Below are 19,280 nucleotides of genomic sequence, written 5' to 3' on the forward strand. Positions count from 1 at the left end.
ATAAAAATCAGTATCATATAATATTTTAATATTAATTCGGCAATCATTTCTATCCCAGATGTCTAATATGCCATGTATTAGGGGATTGTCCATGTGCGTATACGTTTCTGCTACGCAATCCTTAACCGATCTGCAATGTGTACACGTTTGAGAGTGCCAATCTGTGATTTATTTTATTTATATTATTACATTACACCTTATTCTTAATTCTTAATTAGAATTAATTGCTATACTTTTTACATTCAAAGCCGCCCTTATAAATAATTTTTCAGATTTTACCATACTCCCAATCAAGTAATTAAGTGGGCCTAAAGCTAGGGATTGATGGTGAATTTTCTAAAATAGCGTTGAATTTTGCGCTTGGTACATAGGTGCTTTGAGTTTTCCCGGAACGGAAGAGATGTAATTATAATTAAATTCTTTAATTAAATTTTGACTTAGAGCTTAATTGACCAAGCTATCAAAACAGCCTTTTAAAAGAATGGTACAGTCTGATGAATACTATATACATGTACTTGCTGCACAGAAAATATGAATGTACAATAGATACAGGTGTGTATCTAAATGGTTCACCTTTAGATATTGTTGTTATATATGTGCTCATATACAAATATATTTAAAGGATATAACTTGGATAGATGATTATGTGAAATAAATACAAATATACTTAAGAAAATCATTCAAAGAAAAATAACCTCCGATATATACATCACCATTATAGTAAGGTTATAGGTAAGATACACCTCAGATAAACAATCATGCACATTTTTAGATAGACATGCATTAGTAAACTAGTGGAATTTGTTTGTAAACTTTTACTTAAATGATGAGAGAAGCGATCCAATTAGGTTCTAGGCCCAATACTATTGTGTTCATGCCTCTGGCCCAAAGATTACAAGAAAAATGGTATATAATGACAAACTAAAAAATCAAATTAAATGTTATAATCACACTTTAATTTAATTATACCCTATAGCAAACTGTTTTTCAGTCACCTCTCTCCCTCAAACTCTCGCTCGCCACTGTCCCTCTTTCGCTCCCTCTCACTTTTATACAAACACAAGTATATAAAATATGTTTTTGTTTGTATAAAACGAAAAAAAATTGTATATATACATACATTTTCGTTCCCCTCCCTCCCCTCTCTCAGATCTCGCTCACCACCCTCACCTCTATTGCTTATACAAACAGAAACGAAATGTATAAATTGTGTTTCTGTTTGTGTAAAGTGAGAGAAAATTGTATATACACTTGCAAATATATATATCTTCGTCCTAACTTATAATTATACAAATATTCCCCTGCTCAATTTCCTTTTGTTTCTCTCTCTCGTTTTATACATACACAAATTATACAATTGATTTGTGTACAACTGCTTTCTTTTGTATATGCATAACGAATTATATAATTGGTTATTCTGTAGTTGTCTCAATTAACTAGTTTAAAAACTGTAATTGTGTAAGCACCATAGTGATTGGCTCCGTCTTTCTCTGTAGAAAAAACTCATACTATTCTTGTTCTAGTCATAATTAATTAGTATAAAGAACAAAGCAACTACTCTCTTTGAATTGGACATCACTTTGTTAGCATAATCATAATAGTTAAGTCAACAGCTAGTCAATAATTAAGTGTTTGTGGGATAGATAAACTCAATTGTTTACCATCACTTTATTACTATCACATACATTTAATTTGCCTATTTAGGGAGACAGAGATTAAAGCATCCACATCATAATCCTTTAGTTCTCCATTTTACACGAATAAAATTTCATTCTCGCTTTTATATATATAGTTCCCATCAAACCAAAACTTACACACACACAAAAAAAAAAAAAAAGTGAATATTACTCAAAATGTGAAAACATAAAATTAAACTATTTATAGGTCTTAATGTTTTGCAGGAAATTGGTTAATTAAGGCCAAAGCATTGCTCGTAACCTGAGTTACATGAGTCACCCTGGCTCTAATCGAACTCTTAATCCTACCATTCAAAGCCCTTCCAGCAAACCCATCTGCACAACTATTTTCATTTGTAATAGCCGCACTCATCCATGTCTGAATATTACTCATATGCCACTGAACATCCTTCCCACGTGAACTCCCCATCCGTGTAAGTTCTTTAACAGATTTATTGATCCGATCAACTGTCTCACTCATTTCCTCCAAACAATCTTTTAGAGCCGCGTATTCTCTTGATTTCAAACCTTTAAATTTGTTCAGTTTGGTGATGAAAGTGTGAGCGGATTGTGCCCTGTCCAGACTTACTGACAAGGCTGTTTGCGCCAGCTGCTGCGGGCTACGTTTGATGGTTGGTGCGTAAACTGATAACGAAGTAACGCATACTTGTGGATATGTGGTGATTTTGCATGAAGTTTTGATAAAACTTGTGGGGAGTGCCGTTGAATTTGCAGTGAAATTGAACAGAAAAAGGAAAGCTGCTAGCAGGATAAGTTTAAGTGCTGCCATTACAAATACGAGTAAAGTAGGGGGAATGACTTGAGGATTTATAAAGGAATTGGAATTGGGAAATGGGACCCAACATTAGTAATCTTTTCTAAATTATAGACCAAAAGATGTTTGCTTCATTATTACTTGCAACTTTATACTTGTTATTTAAATTAATCTGATTGATTTTTAAAATAAATTATTATGAATTATATGATAAATAATTTATCCTAGTTAATTTTTTTAAAAATTAAGGAGAAAATGAACAACTAAAAATAGACAGGCAAGTACAGAAACAAAGATGCGCCGCGTAGACTACGTCGGTGAGTAGCGTGCTCACATGAGTGATGGGTCCTTAAAAGCCGTACAGTGTGACAAACGCTTTCAATCAACCGTTACTTTTTAATTATAAGGATACATGTGAATACGTGACATTCATAGTTTCGCGTGTAATAATAATAAAGAAATAATACGTAAATATAATTTTAAATTTAATGAATAATTATGTCTTATAAGGAGACTCTTATATTTATATAAAATTAAATCAGTAGACATATGTGTTTTATATGATATAATATTTGTATGACATTATCTAAGACACAAAATTAACATGTAAGGTATCATGTAGGATAAATCGTATGTTTGATCAATTTTATACAAGTTTGAATTTACTTGTACATATTTAAATATCATGTTTATGTATTATGCTTAGAATAAAATTATCTTACCTTTGATTCAAAAGATATTTTTTTAAAAATATATATATATTTTTATGTGGATATTTAATAACATAATATTATAAAATAATTTAATATATTTAGTTTATTTTTAATTTAAAAATTCTAAAACTTAAAGTCTTTCTAATTGTTTTAAATGTTATATCAAGTTAAAATAAAATAAAGGATTATTATCTTATTGTATTATTTTTAAATCTAATAAATTTAATATTATTTTGATAGCTGAACAGTGGTCGGTGGAATGTCTACCCTTTTTTTGGCCTATGGTATACGATGTTTTATCATAATATATGTTTTAAGATAAATTATTTTTTACTATATCAAAGGTTATAAGATAAGTGATATTTTACTTAATCAAGAAATCGTATTAAATCAAAGATAATTTCGTGTAAACATTTTTTACTTCTTAGGGATGAGTCATGAGTGATTTGTTAAAGATGTTTAAATTTTTTTTTTAAAAATATACTATAAATAGGAGAGGTAATACTTTTTTAGTAATCTCGAACGATATATATTTTGGTAATTTTTTTAGGCCACTTTTTTTTTTCCGAAAAGGCTGGTTTATTAATTTACGAAAACTGAAAATTAGAAGTAGGATTACAAAAAGAAACTGTTAAGTATCTAATGTTGTTGTATATTATATTAGACTAACCATAAATCATTTGATTGTAATTTGTACGGAGTTTTGCTAGTGTGGAAGGGTCTTTTTGTTTTTCCGTCAAAAGCGGTGGGAATATGACGACTTCTTCATATGAACAATATATATAAACGACTCATATTCATATATTAAGGTGATAATGATTGTTCCGTCATTAATTAGAGATTTCGTGTTTGAAAATTAAATATAAAGAAAATTATATTGAAAATATTATTTTTAATAGATTGCAATATATAAATTACTTATATTCTTGTATTATAAATCTACAGTGTTAATGATTGTTCCATCATTAATCAAAGTCCTCGTGTTTAAGTTTTGAATATAAAAAAATTATTGAAAGGGTCATTAATTTCCGAATAAACTTTGCAATATGCTATTCAAATTTAACCAGGATTCTAATATATATTTGTGTGTGTTTTTTTTTTTTTTCTGTTAAGAGTAAACGCAATAATATGGTCAAAATTTCACATGTGATGTGGAGAATTTTCTTCCTTACTATTTAATGTAGGGCACCAAAATTTTGCGGGACTTGCTGCTTCATACTTTTAAAAGACAACTTGGTATTTCTATTTTCATAAAATAAAATAAAATATTTTGGTTTAGGGAAAAGTGAATAAGGAATGAGATTAAGAATAATCTAATTTCTAATAATAAGATAAATATTTAGATTATCGGCAATCTAATCTACTGAAAATCTCTGCTAGAAAACTCGTATTACTAAAAATTTAACGAGTATTTATTTTCATTGTTTCAAAAGTCACTATGTTCAAGAACAAATACTTGGTACAAGTGTTATAAACCAATGAGAAAAGAGTTGCTACAATATATCAAAAGAGAACGCATAAAAGAGAACGTTTTCAAGTGTATTCAAGTGTTTAGAATATGAGTTTTATGTCTCCATTTATTATGTTATATAGAGAAAAAAGTAAAAGATTGTCATAAACATTGATATTAATTATTTATTGCTAGAAAATACAAAACTAAAAAACAGATAAAATTTTATAGTTAAACCTCAAAATTCTATGTTGATCGCATTTAGCTATGGGTAAGCAACATGTTATAAGAAAAATCAATCAGCTAAATGTTTTTTAGCAACGAATTAATTAGCTAAACGTAATTTGCTATGAAGCGCAAATAACAGAATTATAGCTATAGAGTATTAATATAATTTTTATAAATGTTGTGCCTAAAATTGACTAAAATTAAAATTTCAAAACGTTATTAATTAAAAAAAAAACGAGATATCTAGATTCTTTCCTATTCGGGTCACGGATAGCTGGCGTTTAACAAAACACAGGCAATCGACATAGATTTTTTTTTCATTTTTTATATCACAATTGACATAGATGAATGTGAAAATAATTCTTTGAAAATTTCTGATTTTCTTGTATCAATTTTATACATAACAGTGCACCCCCTTAGCCCACCACTGACTTAGAAATTAACTAAATTAATACTGTATTTTGAATGACTAATAGCTTAAGTGACAAGGCAAATCAATCCTCACAATTGACTTAGTAAAAGCTTCTCCACAAAGTCCACCAAGTAGAGTACTATCTCGGATTTTAGTGAATGTACGTATTAAACACATCGCAACTAGTAGTCAACTATCCTTTAATGAGTCATAGGGTGGTTAAATAATTCAAATAAATTTAAGCTTGTCGTACAAATTTCTAACACAAATTCGACATAGGAGTATGTATTAGTAAGAGTTTAATATATGTTATTTTTATATTTTTATTTAGGGTAACTTTCATATATAGCAAACACAAAAATTATATTTGTTTGTTGAACATATAGTTTGCATAATTGCGCTACGTAGCAAATATCAATATGTATATTTCGCTATACATATAAAAAAAAACATTTGTATAATTTCGCTACATATACAAAAGAAAGCAATTGTATAATCTGTTTTGATATATATATATATATATATATATATACACACACACAAAAGAATAATTGTCTAACATCTCGTATTCTAAATAAACTAAGATTAAGCTAAGAGAAACAAGAAGAATCAAATTTGATAATAAGTAAGGAAATCTGGAAAATTTCAAGATTTCAAAAGTGAGTTTTGGTCATTTTCAAATGGTCATAATTCCCAGCTCAGGAGGAGTTTGGGTGAGTTATTTATATGGATGGAAAGCTCGTGGGAAGATCTTTCCTAGACGCCAAGTTTGCGAATTTCTAAGGTCATATGAGGGAGACTTTCAGTGTTTTGGTCTTTCCCTAAGTTAATTATCAAATTCATTTTTAGGGTAATATGTTGGGGTCTAAACTGATCTCATGCAGTTTACAGACTAAGAAAATAAGCTAGGGCTTTGAGAGAAAGGAGAATAGGAGAAGGGAGAAGAAGACGCAAGAATGCCAAGAATTTGTTCGTGTACTTGTATATATATACTCAGAGGTTTAAGCATGTTTTCAATCAACATTTCTTTATATTACATTTATTTTAACTGCATTTATTGAATAAGAGTTAGTAGATCATGAGTGGAATAGAGCCAAGGTAAGTATTCATTCTTACTCTAAATCAAGCCTAAGTTTTGTTTAGCTTTCCAACTCGCATACTCATACATTCAATGTACTGATGCCAGTTGACCTGCATCGTTTTATGATGCAGACGCAGGTAATCAGGATCAACACGCGGCATTTTGTTGAACCAGATTGAGCTCTAGAGTCAGTGGTGAGCCTCCTTGCATTCCGGAGGACATCCATTTCTTTTGTGTTTAGTAGTTTAGTTTTAGGATGTTGTGGGGTCTGTCCCAACATCCCTCTTCAGTTAGTTTAGAGGCTTCGTAGGCACTAGTATTTCAGTCGAGATTTTATTGTTGCTTGTTGAGAGTTGAGTGTCGTCATGGCCAGATATCATAAGAAGTACTTTCCTTTAAACATATCTTATTTCTTGTTTAAGTTGAGTTTAGTCTTATGCTGAGTTAAGTATGTCAAGCCAAGGGTTCTCTTGAGAACCAGCAATGGTCTTCGAGTCTCGATCACGTCCAGGGTGTAGGTTCGAGGCGTAACAAACTTGGTATCAGAGCACACATTTCAAGAGTCCTAGGGAGTCTATGAAGTCGTGTCTGTAGAGTCTTAGTCATCGGTGTGAAGCGCGCCAAATATATGATTAGGAGGCTATAACATTTATGAATATTTCCCTTATTTCATGTTCCTTTCGTGCGAAGATTTTATCTCTAAAGTTTTTCTCTAATTCGTGCTTACACGTATTTTTAAGATCATCATGCCTCCAAAAAGAGCACTCAGAGCTCGACCACGAACGAATGTTGAGGAACAAAAGGTTTCAAATGCACCATAGGTGCAACCCCAAGGAGAGGTTACGAATGCCGAATTGTGGAAAGCTATCCGGATGTTATGTCAGGTTGTGACCAACCAATTTGGGCAACATAGAGCATCTCAACAAGAAGGAGTTGATACCTCGAGAGTTCGTGAGTTTCTGATAATGAACCCTCCTAGTTTCACTGGATCAAGCCCTACCGAGGATCCGAAGGACTTTGTGGAGGAGTTACAGAATGTGTTTGAGATAATACATGTGGTAGATGTTAATAGGGTTGAATTGGTTGCATATCAACTAAAGGGTGTGGCTAAACTTTGTTTGATCAATGGAAGGATGGTAGAGCTGAGGATGCACCACGTTCAAGTTGTGCTTGCTTCGAAGAAGCCTTCTTTGGGAGGTTCTTTCCTCGCGAACGGAAGGAAGCCAAGTTGAGGGAGTTCCTTACTCTGAAACAAGACTCCATGAGTGTACATGAGTACGGGATGAAGTTTACCCAACTATCTCGCTATGCTCCGGAGATGGTGAAAAACATGAGGAGCAGAATGAGTCTGTTTGTTGCAGGGTTGGGTCGCGCTTCAAGTAAGGAAGGTAGGGTTTCCATGTTGATAAGTGATGTGGACATATCCGGGCTGATGGTATATGTTCAACAAGTTGAAGAAAAGAAGGTGAAGGACAGAGAAAACTACCAAAACAAGAAGGCCAAGACTAGAATGAGTTCGGACAACAGAAAGATGGTTCAAGCCAACCACAATTCCAGAAACCAAAGGGGCATGAACCATCATCTGCTAGTTCACCTGCACCCAAAAATCGAAGTGAGTATAGTGGACAGAACTCGCAGCACTTCAAGGCTAGGCTGGCTCAATCTCAAGGTAGTGTGGCGCAAGGAGGTACTAAGCCTCATGCATGCGCCAAGTGCTGTAGGAATGACTCTGGCATCTGTTGTGAAGGCTTCACAGGTTGTTTCAAGTGTGTTCAAGAGGGTCATTTCATGAGAGTGCCCCAGGGACAAGTAAGGCGGTGGAAATCCGGGCAGTAGAACCCAATTTTCATCAGTTGCTCCACCAAACAGTGATGAACCTAGGAGAGTTGCTTCTGGTACATGCGTAGCAACAAACAACTTGTATGCTCTTAATAATCGCCATGAACAAGAGAATTCACCAGATGTTGTCACTGGTATGATTCGGGTCTTTGAATTTACTGCTTATGCATTACTAGACCTAGGAGCTAGTTTATCTTTTGTAACTCCTTATGTTGCTATGAACTTTGAGATTTCTCTTGAGTAACTTAGAGAACCATTCATTGTATCCACACCTGTTGGTGAATCCATTCTAACAGGAAGAGTCTATCGTGATTGTCCTATTTTTGTTAGTCACAAGAGTATCATGGCTGATTTAAAAGAGTTAAACATGGTAGATTTTGATGTCATTCTAGGTATGGACTGGATTCATACCTGTTATGCATCAATAGATTGCAGGATTTGAGCTGTCAAGTTTCATATTCCTAATGAGCCAGTCATAGAATGGGCTAATAGTTCAACACTGCCTAAGGTCGCTTCATTTCGTACTTTAAGGCGAGGAAGTTAGTTTCTAAGGGGTGTATTTATCACTTAATCAGAGTTAATGACTCAAGTGTTGAGGTACCTTTCCTTTTGTCAGTCCCTATAGTCAGTGAATTTCTAGAAGTCCTTCCCGATGATATACCCAGAGTCCCTTCCAAAAGAGAGATAGACTTTGGCACAAATGGCATCCCAGATACACATCCTATCTCTATTTCGGCATAGAAAATAGCACCAGCAGAGTTAAAAGAGCTAAAAGAGCAATTGAAAGATCTATTAGATAAAGATTTTATTCGACCAAGTGTCTCACCTTGGGGCGCTCCGGTCTTGTTTGCTAGGAAGAAGAATGGGTCCCTTAAGATGTGTATAGATTACCGTCAACTGAATAAGGTGACCATCAAGGATAATTATCCTCTTCCAAGTATAGATGACATTTTTGATTAGCTTCGGGGTGCTTCTTGCTTTTTCAATATTGACCTCAAATCAGGCTATTATCAGTTGAGTGTAGTAAGGGAATGTGATATTCCCAAGACAACTTTTAGAACAAGGTATGGGCATTATGAATTTTTGGTTATCTCATTTGGTTTGACAAATGCACCTTCACCGTTCATCGATCTTATGAAATAAGTCTTCAAACCTTATTTAGATGTGTTTTGTCATCGTCTTCATTGATGACATATTGATTAATTCAAGGAATGAAGAAGATCATGCTAGTCACCTAAGGATTGTTCTTCAAACATTGAGAGGCAAAGAATTGTATGCCAAGTTCTCCAAGTGTGTGGTTTTCCTTAAGTTTGTCGCATTCTTAGGCCACATTATTTCTGGTGAAGGTATTAGAGTTTGACACTCAAAAGATTGAGGCAGTTCAAAGTTGGCCTAGACCCAGAACTCCAACAAATATAAGGAGTTTCTTGGGTTTGGCTGGCTATTATAGGAGATTTATTGAAGGATTTTCATCTACCTCCTCTTCTTTGACCAAGTTAACTCAGAAGATAGTCAAGTTTCAATGGTCTGAATCTTGTGAGAAAGGCTTCCAGGAGTTGAAAAGAAGATTGAATACCACTCCGGTTTTAACCTTACCAGAGGGTACTCAAGGCTTTGTGGTGTATTGTGATGCATCAAGATTTGGCTTGGGCTGTGTATTAATGCAGAATGGCAAGGTTATAGCTTATGCTTCCAGGCAGTTGAAAGTTTATGAGAAGAATTATCCAACTCATTACTTAGAATTGGCTACAGTATTGTTTGCATGGAAGATATGGCATAATTATTTATATGATGTTTATGTGGATATATTCACTGATCACAAGAGCCTCCAATATGTATTCACTCAGAAAGAGCTAAACCTCAGATAGGAAGGTGGTTGGAATTGCTCAAGGATTATGACATGAGAGTTCATTACCATCCATGTAAGGCTAATGTGGTTTTTGATGCCTTAATCAGGTTGTCCATGGGAAGTACTTCCCATGTCGAAGAAGGAAAGATGGAGTTAGCAAAAGATGTGCACAGACTTGAACGACTGAGAGTCAGATTATGGATTTCACAGAAGAAGACATAGTGGTGACCAATGGGGCCGAATCATCCTTGGTGTTAAAGGTGAAAGAGAAGCAAGACCAAGACCCTATTTTGCTTGATTTGAAGGCAAGTGTCCATAGCCAAAGAGTATTGGCCTTCGAACAAGGGGGAGATGGTATCCTGAAATACCAAGGCAAATTATGTGTACCTAAGGTAGATGGACTCCAAGAGAGAATCTTGGAGGAGGCTCATAACTCCAGATATTATATTCATCTAGGTGCCACCAAAATGTACCGTGATTTGAGAGAGGTATATTGGTCGGAAGGCATGAAGAAAGAGATTGTTGAGTTTGTTGCCAAGTGTTCGAATTGTCAGCAAGTGAAAGTGGAACACCAAAGGCCTGGAGGTTTAGCTCAGAATATGGAACTGCCGAAATGAAAGTGGGAGATGATTAATATGGACTTCATCACAGGCTTTCCAAGATCGCAAAGACAACAAGATTCTATTTGGGTGATTGTCGACAAAATGACAAAGTCAACCCATTTCTTGCCAGTAAAGATTACCTGTTTGGCTGATGATTATTCTAAGTTGTACCTTCTGGAAGTGGTATGACTTCATGGAGCCCCGATCTCTATTATTTCAGATAGAATTGCATAATTTATCGCACAATTCTAGAAATCTTTCAAGAAAGGTTTGGGTTCCAAGGTGAAATTGAGCACTGTTTTTCATCCTCAGACCGATGGACAAGCAGAGCATACTATCCAGACCTTGAAAGATATGTTGAGAACTTGTGTGATCAACTTCAAGGGAAATTTTATGATTACCTACCTCTCATTGAGTTCGCTTACAATAATAGTTATCATTCGAGCATCAAAATGGCCCCATATGAATCTCTTTATGGGAGAAGATGCAAATCTCATATTGGGTGGTTCGAAGTTGGCAAAGCAGGGTTGATAAGACCATATTTAGTTCATCAAGCTATGGAGAAGGTGGAAGTGATTCAAAAAAGGTTGAAGACAGCAGAAAGTCGCCAAAAGTCCTACACAGATGTTAGAAGATGGCCATTAGAGTTTTAGGTAGATGACAAGGTGTATCTTGAGATTTCACCTATGAAAGGAGTTATGAGGTCCGTAAGAAGGGGAAACTTTGTCCTCGGTATATTGGACCTTATAAAATCTCCAAGAGAGTGGGAAATGTGGCTTATGAGTTGGAGCTATCCCAAGATTTAGAAGTGGTCCATCTGGTATTTCATATTTCTGTGTTGAAGAAGTGTTTGAGTGATCCTTCATTTATAGTACCAATAGAGAATGTGCGGATTAAGGATAACTTATCCTACTTTGAAGTTCCAACCAAAATTTTGGATCGGCAAATTCGCAAGTTGAGGACAAAAGAAGCTTCTTTACTTTCGGTCCTTTGAAGGAAAAAATTTGTTGAAGAAGCGACTTGGGAAGTAGAGGAGGATATGAAGAAGAGATATCCACAACTCTTTGAATCCGGAGAGAATGCAAATCAAGGTACTAAACTCTCTTCTTAGCACTTTATGAAATTACGCATAAGCATGTTACTACTTACTTTTGTGGTTGAGTTCGAGGACGAATGTTCCTAAGAGAGATATATTGTAACATCTCGTATTATATATAAACTGAGGTTAATCTAAGAAAAACAAGAAGAATAAGTAAGGAAATCTGGAAAATTTTCATATTTCAAAAGTGAGTTTTGGTCATTTTCAAATGGTCATAATTCCCATATCAGGAGGATTTTAGGTGAGTTCTTTATATTGATGGAAATCTCGTCGGAATATATTTTCAACAACGCCATGTTTGCGAGTATCCGAGGTCGTATGAGGGAGATATGACTTACGGAAGTTGGGCTATTGAGCAAGAAAATTTCCAAATCCGAATTTGTTAAAGGTGTTTTGGTCTTTTCTTAAGTTAATTATTATATTTAGTTTTAATACATGTTTCCGGACTCTTTTTGTATCTAAACTATTAGGTAATAAGTTATTTAGTGAAATTAAGTATTTGGGGTGGGATACATGGGAGTTGGGAAGGTTTAGTGATGAAAAACAAAGAAGAAAGTCAGAAAATCCGTTGAAGAGAAGCTGGGGCGCCGCGCCTCCAAAGAGTCTCAGGATAGAGTCTCTCTGCCAAGATTTGGTGCGCCGCACCTCTCAGAATGCCTGAGGACAACCTCTGTATGTCAGGCTATGGCGCTCTGCGCCTCTAAGAGTGGCAGGACCTCTTGGAGACCCCATTATTTCCTTATCTTTTTGTACTAGTTCCTAAGTGATGTACCCTTCATTCCTAGTTGACTCCAACACTCTAGAGTACATCTAAACATCATTAAATCATCCATAAACAGGAGATTATGATCCTTGAATCCATAACCCAATTGAAGGGAAGTTAAGATGAAAGTCAAGAAAATTAAGAGCCAAGTATAGGAGTTAAGAAGCAAGTCAAAGTAAAGTTATCAAGTTTTCTAAAGTCTTTCACAAAGGTTTTCACTTTGTTTTAAAGACTTAAAGTTCAAGTCAAGAAAGAGCAAAGAGTTGAGTTCGTTTCTCAAAAGGTATAAGGGAATTAAGTATTCTCTAAGAGTTAAAGTTTCAAGTAACCAAAGAATATCAAGTAGAGTTCACTTCTCAGGAGTTATAAGGGAACTAAGTAGTCCCTAAGTTTTTAACAAAATGTTTTCAAACTTTTGAGAAGGAAGGGAAGTTAGACTTACACAGAGCCTATAGCTAGCTTTAATAAAAGAAACAGAAAATTATGATTTCCAAGAGAGCTTTTTAAAAAGTTAAGTTTTGAGCACTAATCTCGAACCACAGAATCAGTATATTTTTAAACATAAGAGTCAGTATATTTTTGGGAATAGTATTGAGTCATAAATCATGTTAACCACCATGGTAGAATAGGGTCATACTTTTTAGATGATTCCTTTCCAAAGTTTACTAGAGTATAAGATGCATTGGCAGCGTGTGGTAAACCGTTGTATCATCATTATAGCTCTTAAGTGATGGTTGTCAGTTAGAGAATCTCCCTCAGGTAAATAGTATTTTATACACACCAGTAGTGTATTTTCATAATACATCAGTATTGTATTTTATATACATCTCAGACATTACTGTGTACTTGTGTGTGTGTATATATATATATATATATATATATATATATATATATACTCAGAGGTTTAAGCATGTTTTCAGTTAACATTTCTTTATATTGCATTTATTTTAACTGCGTATATTGAATAAGAGTTGGTAGATCATGAGTTAAACAAAGTTAAGGTAAGTATTCATTCTTACTCCAAATCAAGCATAAGTTTTTTTTAACTTTCCAACTCGCATACTCGTATGTTCAATGTACTGATGCCAGTTGGCCTGCATCATTTTATGATGCAGACGCAGGTATCAGCATGCGGCTTTTCATTGATCCAGATTGAGCTCTAGAGTCAGTGGTGAGACTCCTTGCATTCCGGAGGACATCCATTTCTTTTGTGTTTAGTAGTTTAGTTTTCGGATGTTGTGGGGTCTGTCCCAACATCCCTCTTCAGTTAGTTTAGAGGCTTCGTAGACACTAGTATTTCAGTTTGAGAGTTTATTGTTGCTTGTTGAGACTTGAGTGTCGTCATGGCAAGATATCATAAGAAGTACTTTTCATTAAACATGTCTTATTTCTTGTTTAATTTGAGTTTAGTCTTCTGCTGAATTAGGTAAGCCAGGCCAAGGGTTTGTTTGAGGACCAACAATGGTCTTCGAGTGTCGCCAATGGCCAGGGTGTAGTCTCGGGGCGGGATAAATTGTATAATTTGTGTTTGTATAAAGTGAGAAAGAGAAAGGGACAAAAAAAACCGGGCAGGGAAAGATCGTATTTGTATAATCATTAAGTGTATAAGACAAAAATATATGCATTTGTATTTGTATATATAATTTTCTCTCGCATTATACAAACATAAACACAATGTATATATTTCTGTTTGTATAAAGTGAGAGAGGCGAGTGAGAAAGCGAGATCTGGGAGAGTGGCGAGCGAGATCTAGGAGAGGGGAGAAAAGGGAACGATAATATATGTGTGTGTGTATATATATATATATATATAATTTTCTCTCGCTTCATACAAATACAAATGCATTTTATATATTTGCATTTTTGTATAAAGTGAGAGAGGAAAGAGATGTGAACGAAAATATATGTATATAAACAATTTTCTCTCGCTTTATACAAACAAAAACACATTTTATACATTTGCATTTGTATAAAAAAATGAGAGAGGCGAAGGAGAGAACGAGAGTGGCGAGCGAGATTCACCTGGAGAGAAGCGAAATAGCAACAGTTTGTTACGGCATACGATAAAATCAAATTGTATTTATAGCATTTAATTTGAATATTATATGTTAATTACTTTGTTCCAATTCATGTGGCTCAAGTGAAATTTGGAGAGTTAACCAAAAAAATTTATATGATCTTATAAAGGTAAAATTACATGGGATGACAAACTATACTAAGTAATTAATTAATAAGGGTATAGTTTAATTTATTTACTCTTAATAATAATAGTTTCATTATTTTGGTCATAATTAATGGGACTCACCACCTATTTGTATACCAACAGTTTAAGATTTATTTATAATTTTATATATAATTTTATATAACATTAAGTTTATCTCTCTTATCCCCATTTCATCTCTTTCTCCTAAAATCACTCCACCACTCTATTTTGAGTTTTAAATTTCATAAGATTTCATGTACTTCCTTCCGTCTCGCTCTCAACTTTCGTAGGTAACCCATGAATCTATTTTTATTTTTTTTCCTTCATCAACAATTGTATATGTATTATGCTTCCTAGTTTTTCATATTCTTTTTTTTTAAATTCTTTCTTTCTCATCATAATACAAGTTGTTCAAAATAAGAATGAAAGATTCATCTCAATCTGTAGTAATTATCTGTTTGAATGTTATGTATATAATTATTTGTACAATGAATATTATATACAAAACTGATCAAGGTATTTTGTATTATTATATTCATATTTTAAGTTTTTTGTATATTCAACTAGTTAATATATGTATATAAGCAATTACTTTTAAAAAATGATACAATTTTGGTATAAAAATTTGTTTAAATCACAATTTTTTTTTTTGTATTTTACGTTATTATATACAAAACTGCTTGAGGTATATTTGTGTATACAAGTACTATATTCATATGTTTATTTATACATACACAATTACTTATATATGCATATAATAATCAATTAATAAAAATCAAACAATTTATATTCATTTTATTTACATTCGTATATAAATTTGTTTATACATATACAATATTTTTGTATATTTTTATATTCTCGTATATAAATTTTGTTTATACATATACAATTGTTTTATATTCAACTAGTTATATATGTATATAAGTAATTACTTTTAAAAATATGGTACGATTATTAGTATAATAATTTGTTTTAATTCACATTTTTTTTATTTTACATTATTATATACAAAACTGCTTGACGGATTTTTGTGTGTGTGTGTGTGTGTGTGTGTGTGTGTGTGTGTGTATAATAATTACTTTATAATTTGGTGCAAATTAAACAATTTATATTTAATTTATTTACATTCGTATATAAACTTTATATACATTAAAAAGATTAGTTTCCCAGAAACAAGTTTGTATGGATTTTCTGTCGCAATACAATTCTTTTTTGAGAAAATATTTGATTTTGAATGTTTAGCTTAAATTATGGGATTTGTAAATGTTTGTTACAATATTTAGGTTATTGTTACTATTTAATGAAAAAGTAAAATATAGTACAAATTTAAAAGAAAACGTTTTATACAAAATAAAAAGTTACATAACAAACTATACTATACCCGTAAAATATAATTATGTAAACTATACCCATATAATGTTATATATGAATTTTTCCAATTTTAAATCGTTAACTATTATGATTTATAGTACTTCTTACATAATTTTCAAACAATATATGTTACTCTTTTTATACCAATTTATGTGTAATTTATAAAAATTTAAGAGTGAATCAAATCTTCAAAGTGTTTTTAAAAACATATCAAATAGTTAACTTTTCTATTTCATAATACTTTTACCGTAATTTTTATAAATATAGCAGATTAGAAAGGAAGTTACATGAAAGGATTGAAATGGAGAAAGGTAATAAATTTTCTATAAATACATTCGACCAGATGAAGACATATCGACAAATAATTATTTGCTTCTAGTTGACGTGAGTCCCACACATTTTGAGCAAATCGCCCTCGACTATAAACACACAATTTAAACATACGTATCGTTAAAAAATTATGTGTAATTGAGCTAGTTCCTCTCTTTTAATTTATGTGAAATGTTTCACGTTTTTGAGATTTAAATAAGTCTATTTTTTATCATAAATATTTCATGTATTTATTAAATATTTTGAATTATTAATTATTGTGATTTATAGTATTTTTTATATAGTTTACAAATATAAAAATTTCATTTTAAAGAATTGAAGATTTCGCGCGTAAAATTTCAATATAACTTAAATTATTTGACTCTCGAAAAATAAAATGTGTCACATAAATTTCATATATGATAAACAAATTTAAGCAAATAACAATTCATAGCTATAGTTTATCGAATTACGTTCCATGGCTATTGTTTAATTTGTTTTGAAGTCTTAGATTTGTATATCTCTTTTTTTTAAAAAAAAAAATATACAAATATAAATTTTTTAATAAATTGGTATATTAACACTAAATATGATAACAAAATATTACAGAATATGATTCATACTAATCATTTTTAGTAAAATATTTTGTTCAAAAAGAATTCTACAATGAACTAACATCAATATTTATACAAGTTAATTACTGTATACAAATATAGCATATGCTATTTATAAATATACAAATATTTGTATAAAATATAGAACTATTTGTATTTGTATATAATTATTGCATATGTATATGAATATATGACTTCAATATTACAATATATGATCAATATAGATATGTATATATAGAAATTAATAAATCACAATTTTGCATTTGGATAAATAATAACTAATAAGTATACAAATTGCTATATACATTTAGGGTTTATTCGAATACTTGTAATTCTTCAGATCTGGATAGATCTACCTACCTCTTATTTCCTCCTCCAATTATTTTGATATCATTATTTATAACTTGCTGCAATGACATCAGGTTGTTTTGTTTTCTTGAATTCCAACTTTTGATTATATTTTTTCTCTTCACTTTCTTTAGATTTTGTAATAAATTCTGAATTGATTTCAAATCTTGTGTTAAACCCAATAAAAAATTTGAACGAATATCTGCAAAATCTTATTTTAAATTTGAGAAAAATTTAGATAGTTATCTGCAAAATCTTGTGTTAAATCTAAAAAAATTTAGATAATTAACTGTAATAATAAAATCGTAACCGAAGAGAGTAAATTTTGAAATTCAAATTGGATATATATAAGAGTACAAATCACTCATAGCGAAAATTAATATACAAAAGGAAGACTAATTTTTTTCCTATACTAAGTGTGGGTCCTATATTTAATAGTAAAAACTATTAAACTATAATCACACATAATAATAAATCAAATTATACCCTTGTTGGATAATAAATTAATAATATTTATCAACTCGCGTACTTTTTTCTTTTTTAAACATTACTCGTTTAACTAAACCGTTTAATATCGTTGTACTATTTTAATTTGATAGCCTCTTTTCTAGGAATATTAGCCAGTATTGTAAAAGCTATTAAGGTACTTTTTAAATTTGGAAGAAGTTTGTACAAAAAAATATTTTTAGTAGGTGTTTGGCTATGCAATAACATATTACGATATGAAATTGTGAGATGAAATTAGCATTTAAATATGTAATTTTATGCTGATTCCATCTCATTATTTCTTATAATGAGATGTGATTTCATATTATCTGAATTCTATATCATGATTTGTGATATTTTTTTATATAAAAATTGATCATAACTTTATATTTTATTAAAACAATCTCACATTTATATCTATTCACCTTTTTTTATTGGTAAATAAAATTTAAAATCACATCATTACTTTTTAAAATTTTATTATCACATCAACATAAAATAGTTGCTGAGGCTATTAGAAAGATGACACCAACATTTATACAACCAAAAAATATATCGGTGTACATTTCAAAATTCGACATAATACTCAATTTTGGCCTTGGTTTAAGGTTAAATCTCAATACATTAATAAATTTATTTTATGGCCTTAATAAGTGCACATTTAGATTTTATGTGTAAATTATTAGTATTTAGTTATATGCCGAGTATTGACTTTCTTTAAAAAGATAATATTTTTTTATTACTTTACATTGTCTTGCAAGCATTATTTTATTACTCTCTCTTTTCTTTTAACTATTATATCTTTTTAGGGATAATGCACAAAAATCCTCTCAACTTATGTCCGAAATTTTAGAGACACACTTATACTATACTAAGGTGTTATTACCCCATAAACTTATTTTATAAGTAATTTTGTATCCCTTTTTCGGTATACGTGACACTATCTTGTGGAGCCAACACTGATTGATTTTTTTTAATCAATAAGTTTATGGGGTAATAACACCTTAGTATAGTATAAGTGTGTCTCTGAGATTTTAAGCACAGATTAAAGAGGTACTTGTGCATTTTCCTTTCTTTTATTACAAAATTACTTTTATAAAGTGCATATAATGCTTCCAATTTATTTTATGTTTAAACTACTATTGATGTATTTTTTATTTGGAACGATTGTGTTGGGGAGACTGATGGAATATATATAGAGGGAAAAGCTCCTAAAGATATTCAACAAGCATATCGTAATCGCAAAGGAAGAACATCACTAATGTCTACGTGCTTGTAATTTTGATGGCGATTTAATTTTGTTGTTGCTGGTTGGGAAGGTACTGCACATGACAATAAAGTACTTGAGAATGCACTTGTTGAACCGACGTCACAATTTCCATTTCCGTTACACGAAAATATCAAATCACATCCTTAGAATAAACTGTATTTATTTTCACAAAAAGCTGTCTCATTTACATCAC

At 31.7% G+C, this 19,280-nt stretch overlaps 2 protein-coding genes across 2 annotated transcripts; one reads left to right on the forward strand and one right to left on the reverse strand.

Annotated features, from left to right (window-relative positions):
• Nucleotides 1–1,750: 1,750 nt before the first annotated feature.
• Nucleotides 1,751–2,544, reverse strand: LOC101247130 (21 kDa protein-like). The gene has a single exon (XM_004240706.4). The coding sequence runs from the start codon at nucleotides 2,464–2,466 to the stop codon at nucleotides 1,888–1,890; it is 579 nt and encodes a 192-aa protein (XP_004240754.1). The 5' UTR covers nucleotides 2,467–2,544; the 3' UTR covers nucleotides 1,751–1,887.
• A 3,889-nt stretch (nucleotides 2,545–6,433) lies between these two features.
• Nucleotides 6,434–10,042, forward strand: LOC138349303 (uncharacterized). Its single transcript, XM_069299624.1, has 4 exons — nucleotides 6,434–6,472; nucleotides 7,220–7,393; nucleotides 7,468–8,091; nucleotides 9,500–10,042. The coding sequence occupies exons 1-4, from the start codon at nucleotides 6,434–6,436 to the stop codon at nucleotides 10,040–10,042; spliced, it is 1,380 nt and encodes a 459-aa protein (XP_069155725.1).
• The last annotated feature ends 9,238 nt before the right edge of the window (nucleotides 10,043–19,280 follow it).

This window comes from Solanum lycopersicum, chromosome 6 (genome assembly GCF_036512215.1).
Source record: "Solanum lycopersicum chromosome 6, SLM_r2.1".
In the NCBI taxonomy this organism is placed as follows: domain Eukaryota; kingdom Viridiplantae; phylum Streptophyta; class Magnoliopsida; order Solanales; family Solanaceae; genus Solanum; species Solanum lycopersicum.

Coding starts and splice junctions, on each gene's coding strand:
- LOC138349303 (XM_069299624.1), top strand. CDS start 6,434: ATGCCAGTTGACCTGCATCGTTTTATGATGCAGACGCAG. Junction 7,394..7,467: donor TGTTTGAGATAATACATGTG/GTAGATGTTAAT, acceptor GATCAATGGAAG/GATGGTAGAGCTGAGGATGC. Junction 8,092..9,499: donor CTGTTGTGAAGGCTTCACAG/GTTGTTTCAAGT, acceptor TCGCATTCTTAG/GCCACATTATTTCTGGTGAA.
- LOC101247130 (XM_004240706.4), bottom strand. CDS start 2,466: ATGGCAGCACTTAAACTTATCCTGCTAGCAGCTTTCCTTTTTCTGTTC.